This window comes from Volvox carteri (assembly GCF_000143455.1).
Source record: "Volvox carteri f. nagariensis unplaced genomic scaffold VOLCAscaffold_32, whole genome shotgun sequence".
Taxonomy (NCBI): Eukaryota; Viridiplantae; Chlorophyta; class Chlorophyceae; order Chlamydomonadales; family Volvocaceae; genus Volvox; species Volvox carteri.
The window spans coordinates 1,369,864-1,379,517 of NW_003307575.1; the positions used below are offsets into that span (position 1 = coordinate 1,369,864).

Genomic DNA, 9,654 nt, shown 5'->3' on the forward strand with positions numbered 1-9,654 from the left:
CTTGCAGATTGCATATATGGCGCAGATCGCATATGCTTGCAGACTGCATCTGCTTGCAGACTGCATCTGCTTGCAGACTGCATCTGCTTGCACATCGCATATGCTTGCAGATCGCATATGCTTGCAGATCGCATATGCTTGCATATTGCATATGCTTGCAGATCGCATATGCTTGCAGATTGCATATATGGCGCAGACAGCATATGCTTGCAGACTGCATCTCTTTGCAGATCGCATATGCTTGCAGATCGAATTTGCTTGCAGATTGCATATGCTTGCAAATCGCATATGCTTGCAAATGGCATATGCTTGTAGGTCGCATATGCTTGCAGACTGCATATGCTTGCAGACTGCATATGCTTGCAGACTGCATATGCTTGCAGACTGCATATGCTTGCAGATGGCATATGCTTGCAGACCGCATATGCTTGCAGATCACATATGCTTGCAGATCGTATATGCTTGCAGATCACATATGCTTGCAGATAGCATATGCTTGCAGAATCGCATATGCTTGCAGACAGCATATGCTTGCAGATCGCTTATGCTTGCAGACAGCATATGCTTGCAGATCGCATATGCTTGCAGATAGCATATGCTTGCAGACAGCATATGCTTGCAGATCGCATATGCTTGCAGTTCGCATATGGCATATGCTTGCAGATCGCATATGGCATATGCTTGCAGATCGCATATGGCATATGCTTGCAGGTCGCATATGCTTGCAGATCGCATATGCTTATAGATCACAGCACAGCATAGCATAGCATAGCATAGCATAGCGCAGCATAGCATAGCATAGCATAGCATAGCATAGCGCAGCATAGCATAGCATAGCATAACATAGCGCAGCATAGCATAGCATAGCATAGCGCAGCATAGCATAACACAGCGCAGCATAGCATAGCATATCATAGCATAGCGCAGCATAGCGTAGCATAGCATAGCATATCGCATATGCTTGCAGATTGCAGATCGCCTATGCTTGCAGACCGCATAACGCATATGCTTGCAGATCGCATATCGCATATGCTTGCATATCGCATATGCTTGCAGATCGCATATGCTTGCAGATCGCAAATGCTTGCATTTGGCAGATGCTTGCATTTGGCATATGCTTGCAGATCGCATATGGCATATGCTTGCAGATCGCATATGCTTGCAGATCGCATATGGCACATGCTTGCAGACTGTGTATGCTTGCATAATGCAGATGCATGCGCATATGTATAACATATCGCATATCGTATATTGCATATCGCATATTGCATATTGCATATCGCATATTGCATATTGCATATCGCATATTGCATATTGCATATCGCATATTGCATATTGCATATCGCATATCGCATATTGCATATTGCATATCGCATATCGCATATCGCATATTGCATATCGCATATTGCATATTGCATATCGCATATTGCATGTCGCATATCGCATATTGCATATTGCATATCGCATATTGCATATCGCATATTGCATATCCCATATCGCTGCATATGGCATATCGCATATCACATACCGCATATCGCATATCGCAAATTGCATGCATATCGCTGCATATCGCATATCGCTGCATATCGCTGCATATTGCATATCGCATATACATATATGCATATATGCACATATACGAAACATAAAACATAATAATCACGGTAGGGATCGAACCGGCGACCTTCCGATCTTTACGGCGCTGTCTTAAGCGCGTACGGCACGCTCCCAACCCGGAATTTCCAAAACGCTCCGGACGGACAACCGGACACTACGAGGCGCGGTCCCTGCGGTCCCGAGGGGGCCGTAGCTCTCGTTCGGGTCCGGTCTGCATATGCTTGCACATCGCATATGCTTGCAGATCGCATATGCTTGCACATCGCATAATATGCTTGCAGATGGCATCAGATTGCAGAACGCATATGCCTGCAGATCGCATATGCTTGCAGAGCGCATATGCTTGCACATCGCATATGCTTGCAGATCGCATACGCTTGCACATCCCATATGCTTGCAGAGCGCATACACTTGCAGATCGCATATGCTTGCAGATCGCATATGCTTGCACATCGCATATGCTTGCACATCCCAAATGCTTGCAGATCGCATATGCTTGCAGATCGCATATGCTTGCAGATCGCATTTGCTTGCAGATCGCATATGTTTGCATACTGCATTGCTTGCATACCGCATATGCTTGCAGATCGCATATGCTTGCGGATCACATATGCTTGCAGAGCACATATGCTTGCACATTGCATATGCTTGCACATCGCATATGCTTGCAGAGCGCATATGCTGGCAGATTGCATATGCTTGCACATCGCATATGCTTGCACATCGCATATGCTTGCAGATCACATATGCTTGCAGATCGCATATGCTTGCACATCGCATATGCTTGCAGATCGCATATGCTTGCAGATCACATATGCTTGCAGATCGCATATGCTTGCACATCCCATATGCTTGCAGAGCGCATATGCTTGCACATCGCATATGCTTGCACATTGCATACGCTTGCAGATCCCATATGCTTGCAGAGCGCATATGCTTGCAGATTGCATATGCTTGCACATCGCATACGCTTGCAGATCCCATATGCTTGCAGAGCGCATATGCTTGCACATTGCATATGCTTGCAGATCGCATATGCTTGCACATCGCATATGCTTGCAGATCGCATATGCTTGCACATCGCATATGCTTGCAGATTACAAATGCTTGCATACTGCATATGCTTGCAGATAGCATAGCATAGCATAGCGCAGCATAGCATAGCATAGCATAGCATAGCATAGCATAGCATAGCATAGCATAGCATAGCATAGCATAGCATAGCGTAGTGTAGCGCAGCATAGCATAGCATAGCATAGCATAGCATAGCATAGCATAGTATAGCATAGCATAGCATAGCATAGCATAGCACTTGCTGGACAGCAGGTTCGAGTCCTGCGATGGTTTTCACGTTTCCATGTTTTCATGCTTTCTTGTTTTTGTTACAGAGCGCATATGCTTGCACATCGCATATGATTGCAGATCGCATATGCTTGCGGATCACATATGCTTGCAGAGCACATATGCTTGCACATCGCATATGCTTGCACATCGCATATGCTTGCAGATCGAATACGCTTGCACATCCCATATGCTTGCAGATCGCATATGCTTGCAGATCGCATATGCTTGCAGATCGCATATGGCATATGCTTGCAGATCGCATATGGCATATGCTTGCAGATCGCATATGGCATATGCTTGCAGATCGCATATGGCATATGCTTGCAGATCGCATATGGCATATGCTTGCAGGTCGCATATGCTTGCAGATCGCATATGCTTATAGATCACAGCACAGCATAGCATAGCATAGCATAGCATAGCATATCGCAGCATAGCATAGCATAGCATAGCATAGCATAGCGCAGCATAGCATAGCATAGCATAACATAGCGCAGCATAGCATAGCATAGCATAGCATAGTGCAGCATAGCATAACACAGCGCAGCATAGCATATTCTTGCAGATCGTATAATGGCATATGCTTGCAGATCGCATAATGGCATATGCTTGCAGATCGCATAATGGCATATGCTTGCAGATCGCATAATGGCATATGCTTGCAGATCGCATAATGGCATATGCTTGTAGATCGCATATGCTTGCAGATCGCACATGCTTGCAGATCGCATATGGCATATGCTTGCAGATCGCATATGCTTGCAGATCGCATATGGCATATGCTTGCAGATTGCATATGCTTGCAGATTGCATATGCTTGCAGATTGCATATGCTTGCAGACTGCGTATGCTTGCATAATGCAGATGCATGCGCATATACATAACATATTGCATATCGCATATCGCATATCGCATATCGCATATTGCATATGGCATATGGCATATTGCATATCGCATATCGCTGCATATGGCATATATCGCATATCGCATACCGCATACCGCATATCGCAAATCGCAAATCGCATATTGCTGCATATCGCATATTGCATATCGCATATCGCATATCGCATATTGCATATCGCATATCGCATATGGCATATTGCATATCGCATATCGCTGCATATGGCATATATCGCATATCGCATACCGCATATCGCATATCGCANATCGCANATCGCATATTGCTGCATATCGTATATTGCTGCATATCGCATATTGCTGCATATCGCATATCGCTGCATATATGCATATATGAAATATGAAACATAAAACATATTTGCGCTGAGGATCGAACCGGCGACCTTCCGTTCTTTCCGGGGCTGTCTTAAGCGCGTACGGCACGCTCCCGACCCGGAATTTCAAAACGCTCCAGACGGACAGAACACCATCGAACTGGGGAACTGGGGATAGGCCTCCGCTCATAGCATATGAGCTACGGCGAAGTAGTCGCTACGGCTACGGACAGCGAACTGGGGATAGGCCTCCGCTCATAACATATGAGCTACGGCGAGTTAGATCGCGGAATGTACGAGTTTTCCGCTAGCGCCGGTATTTAGGGCGGTGACTGCGCCTATTTGTTTATCTCACAACGATCGGTATTCCTACCAGGAATCTCCTCAAGTCCTGCCGAACGCTAACAATACTCTTTACATTACTTGTAACAGTTTATCGTGCTAAATATCTTCGCCACCGGCAATCCTTCCGGAATAACAATTAGCGTTAGCTGTCACCGTCGCCAATTCTTCAATAGGTTATGAGCCCCGCTTAGCGCCGACAGTTATCGCCAAATTGTTATTTCTATCCCTCATCGAAAATGGTTAAGGACAAGCTTGATGAGTCGCTGGATCTCAACAACTACTCTACCTGGCAAATTCGGTTCAGCTCGTTGTGCATGGAGCTTGGGCTTGAGCAATCTCTGCTCGCCGAGCCGTGCAACGAGGAGCAAATTCGACAGTCACGGAAGGTCATCAATCTGCTCATCAAGAACGTCAAGGATCATCATTTGCCGATGGTTACCGGTGCTGCCAACGCGAAGAAGGCCTGGGACGCCTTGGGATCTATGTTTGCTGCCAACAACAACGCCCGCAAGGTGTCTCTACGTCAAGAATTCAGCCGTTTTAAGATGGTCGACGGCGAACCTCTTCCGATGTACTTTGCGCGTGCAAGGCAGCTGCAAACAGATTTATTGGGAGTCGGCCACGTAGTTAACGACTCCGAGCTGGCGTACACCGTGCTAGTTGGTCTACCCAGTCGGTACAGCGTGGTGACGACTACATTACTGATGCGCGACGGCGATTTGGACATGGCGAGCGTCACAGCAAAGCTTCTCTCTATCAAGACGGCTAATGGTGGGTCGGGCAAGCCTACCGAGTCGGCAGCCTTCGCGTCTGTCGGCGGTTCGACGTTCGGCGCTTCTAGTTCTGGTTATGGTAGCCGGGGGCCGGCTAACAACAGCTCGGGACATAGTCGGAAGCAAGTCATCTGCTACTACTGTAATAAACCTGGGCACGTGGTTAAGGACTGCAGGCAGCTTAAGGCGCTGAAGCAGTCGTCAAATTCTGGCTATAAGGGAGGGTACAGCAACAGTGGCAACGGAGGTAGTGGCAGCGGAGCTAGCGGCAGCAAGCCAGGATCCGGTGGATCAGCAAGGGGGCCAGGAGTTCCGCGGCAGGTAGCATTCGTAGCATACAACAGCGAGCGTCCGACGGAATGGTTTCTGGACTCAGCCGCCACTCACCACATAACGTATGACCGCTCAGAACTTTTCAACATGCGGTTGTTGGAGCCATGGGAGCGCTTCAACATCATGGGCATCAAGGGACAGTCTCTTCGGCCGACTGAAGTTGGCACGCTTATGATTCGCTCTAACGTCAACGATAAGTAGGCCACCACTTTTAAGAAAGTCTACGTCGACGAGGAGGCCACCGCCAAAATCCTATCGGTCTGCATCATTGATGATCGTGGAGGCAGTGTGGTCTTCGGCGGCGGACAGGTGAAAGTATACGTACAGAACCACTTGGTGCTGACTGGAAAGCGGGATGGGGACTTGTATCCCGTCTGCTACAGCAGTGGAGGTACTGGCGCTCTGAAGTGGACGCAGCGTGAAGACAACAGGATACCTTCTGGTGGTGATGCAGTGTGTGCTGCCGTGGGTATCGGAGCTGAACGTGCAGCACTTTGGCACCGAAGGTATGGCCACTTAGGATACAGCAACCTTGAGGCGTTGCTGCGTCATGATATGGTAACTGGGTTCGATGTTGACCGACACAGCATACAATCAGCCAGCGCGTGTGTGTGTGAGACTTGCGTCTTTGCAAAGCATACACGTGGTCCTTTTCCGTTATCTGGGCATAAGGCAGCGCAGCCTCTCGCGCTCATTCACATGGATGTGTGTGGACCTATGCCTGAACCTTCACCTAGTGGTTCGCGTTACGTGACAACTCTGCTTGACGACCATACTGGTCTTTCAGCTGTTGCGTTTACAGCGACCAAGGAGGAGGTCTACCAAAAGATGGTGGTTATGATAGCGGAACTGGAGCACGCTACTGGCAGGCAGGTTAAGGAGGTGCATACAGATCGTGGCGGGGAGTTTGTTAATACTCGCACGAAGGCCTATTTCGCTTCCAGGGGTATTGTACACGGAACTACGGTAGGCTACACCCCTGAGCAGAACGGAGCTGCGGAACGTTTAAATCGCACTCTTTTGGACAAGACTAGGGCTATGCTCGTTGAGTCTGGACTGCCTAAATCATTATGGGCGGAGGCGTTAGCCACAGCCAACTATATTAGGAATGTGTCGCCAACTGCTGGGTCAACCGTCACTCCGTACGAAGCTTTCTTTAACGTTCGTCCGAACGTCAGTCACCTGCGAGTCTTTGGATGCGTTGCCTACGTCCACGTACCCGACGTCAAGCGTGACAAGTTCGACCCGGTGAGCAGGCGTGGAATACTTGTCGGATACAGGAACGGTGGACAGTATCGTGTACTATACGAGGACGGCATTATTGCCGTAGTTTCTAATGTTTGCTTTGACAAGTCTAACGTCGGCCGGCGGTGTAATGCCGGGGATTCTGATTATGAGTCCGATGCCGACGAGGAGGAGGAGTTTCGCACTAGTTTATCTGGTGAGGGATCGCTGCCTAGGGCTGGTGAAGGGACACCAGGTAGCACCGTCGGCGAGGGATCGCCGCATTTGGGTGGCGAGGGGGCGCCGGCTGGGGCTGGACCTTCCAGCAGTGCGAACGGGCAAGGAATCAATCAGCCTGATGTGGAAATGGCGGGAACTAGGTACCCAGTTAGAGAACGGAAACGCCCTGGCGAATGGTGGCGAAACGAACCTGGTCGCACTGTTACTGGTCACGTTAACGCTGCTTTCTCTGCTGATATTCCTGAACCGAATTCTTTTGCGGAAGCCATTGCGAGTCCACATGCAGACGACTGGCGGCGTGCGATGGATGAGGAGATCGCCGCTTAGATGGCCAACCATACCTGGGAGCTTAAGAAGCCGCCGCCTGGTACACGTTTACTGCCTTGTCGGTGGGTGTATAAGGTGAAACATGATGCAGACGGTAATGTGGAGCGCTTTAAGGCGCGTTTAGTTGCCAAGGGTTTCGAGCAACGCGAGGGGATTGATTATGGGGAGTTGATGTTGTTACAGGGTGGTTAAGCTTCACCAGTGGCCTCCTTCCCGAGGCAATTCCCTGCTCTCCCCTGCTAGAGGGGCACCCTAAGCCATTCACCCCATCCGACTTCAGAGTGTACTCTTTGAGTTTGGCAACTCACCACCAGCATCCAACCAAATTTAGCGGATCAACGGCGCGTCAACTTAGTTCCTGGTCAGCTCGCGAGTTGATTTTATCACGTCCTACACCATCCATCGGATTAATCAGGCTCACCCTGCTTCAATTTCCCAATCAATCTCTCGATCTCGCAATCGCATGGCGCAAACACAGCGCAACCGCGAGGGGCTACGCTTCATGGGCGCAAGGACTAATCTAAGATTAAAGGTGCTCGGTCGCAGCACGGTCGTGCACCACTGCCGTACAGTACCACAATTAACAACGCGCTCCTCGTCCTTCTAGATTTGTACGGCAAATAGGAACGTTTACGAACCGAATCCACGGGAAGGCCGTGCTGTTGCGGCAAATCTTGGCAGCCCAATCCGATATTTGGGTGAATGAGTCGATTGCTGTAGATATTGCCGGCAGGCGCAACGATGCCTGGAGAGACTTTGTGAATTTATGGTCAGGCGAAATAAGACCACCAGCCGTCACTCCAACCTCACCACCACGGACGATGAATTATCCAACATGAACGGGCGACAGCGCTTGATACATGTGCACCGTCTTTTCAGCCAAAAAACACATGCTTACATGCACGTACCGTACCAGTTGTGAGCGTGAAAACAACACATGCAGAAGCCACCTTCGCCCAAATTACGTGCCGTGTTCCCGCTGCCTTTCTGGCAACTAGTTGATGGTGCGATGCATCGTTGTTGCAGCGTACGATGGCTCCTGATGCGGATTATGCCCTTTCAGCCTCCCAGGCATGTCCCCACTTGCCTCACAGCCACCGACACATCTCACAGTGTTAATTGTGTGTGTGTTGGATGCAGCGTTCCCCGCCACATTTCGGCAAATAGTTGATGGTGTCATACATCGTTGGCACGGTGTAAGACGGTGCCTGATGCGATTTATGCGTCTGGAAGCCCTTTCAGCCTCCCAAGCATGTCCCCACAACTGCCTCACAGCCAGCGGGGTTCTAATTGCGTGCGTATTCGCATGCGGCATATGTCCCGCCGCCTTTCTGGCATCTGTTGATGGTATGATGAATCGTTGTGCGATGTAAGGCTGCGCCTGATGCGATCTCGTTTGCAGAAGGGCCCCCTGAGTGCTGCCAAGCATGTTATTCTCTTATGAGAATGCGTGAAGGTTACCGAACTGAGTATGCGACCAACACATAAAACATCGCATGTGAATTGTTATGTCATGCGATTAATCAAAGTAAATCGTGTGTTTGGTGTGTGTTTGGTGTGTGTTTGGTGTGTGTTTGGTGTGTGTTTGGTGTGTGTTTGGTGTGTGTCTGGTGTGTGTCTGGTGTGTGTCTGGTGTGTTTGGTGTGTTAGGCCGCAGTAAACTTGACGCAACGAGCCTTCATACACTTGAAATGCAACATTTGTTTGCATGTGAATTGCGTTGCGACATGTGTGTGTTTGGTGTGTGTTAGGCCGCGTTAAGCTTTATGCAATCAGCCTTCATACGCATGGAACGCAACATGTATTCGCATGTGAATAGCCTTGCGGACTGTATGCGTTTGATGTGCGATTGGACGCGTATTGCTTTACGCATTGTCTCCCACATGCACGAATCGCAATATGGAATCGCATGCGTATCGCCTTGCTACGCAGGCGCATATGCTTCACGTTTCAACATACGCACGGATTGAATTGCTTAAGTCGACCAAAACGACGCAAGTTTATTTCCAAATGAACCTTTACAATCTGAAAATTATAAAATTTAAAAATTTTAGCCAGGAGGGCCGATTTCCGCTTTTTCATAGCCGTTGTGCGTTAGCTCTTTGCCTTACAAAAGCATGCTCATTCGCACCTAGCGCTAAGATTCGCACCGTTACGCGAACTGACGCGGACTTAAGGCGATCACCCGTCGTCATAGTGTGTCGTGGTCATGGCGAGCATGA

At 49.0% G+C, this 9,654-nt stretch overlaps 1 protein-coding gene across 1 annotated transcript; it reads left to right on the forward strand.

Annotated features, from left to right (window-relative positions):
- Positions 1-1,266: 1,266 nt before the first annotated feature.
- VOLCADRAFT_62920 (uncharacterized protein) lies at positions 1,267-1,653 on the forward strand (the record flags this gene model as incomplete). Its single annotated transcript, XM_002952787.1, has 1 exon — positions 1,267-1,653. A coding segment is annotated over one exon (387 nt), but the record flags the coding sequence as incomplete, so codon positions are not given.
- Between the last annotated feature and the right edge of the window lie 8,001 nt (positions 1,654-9,654).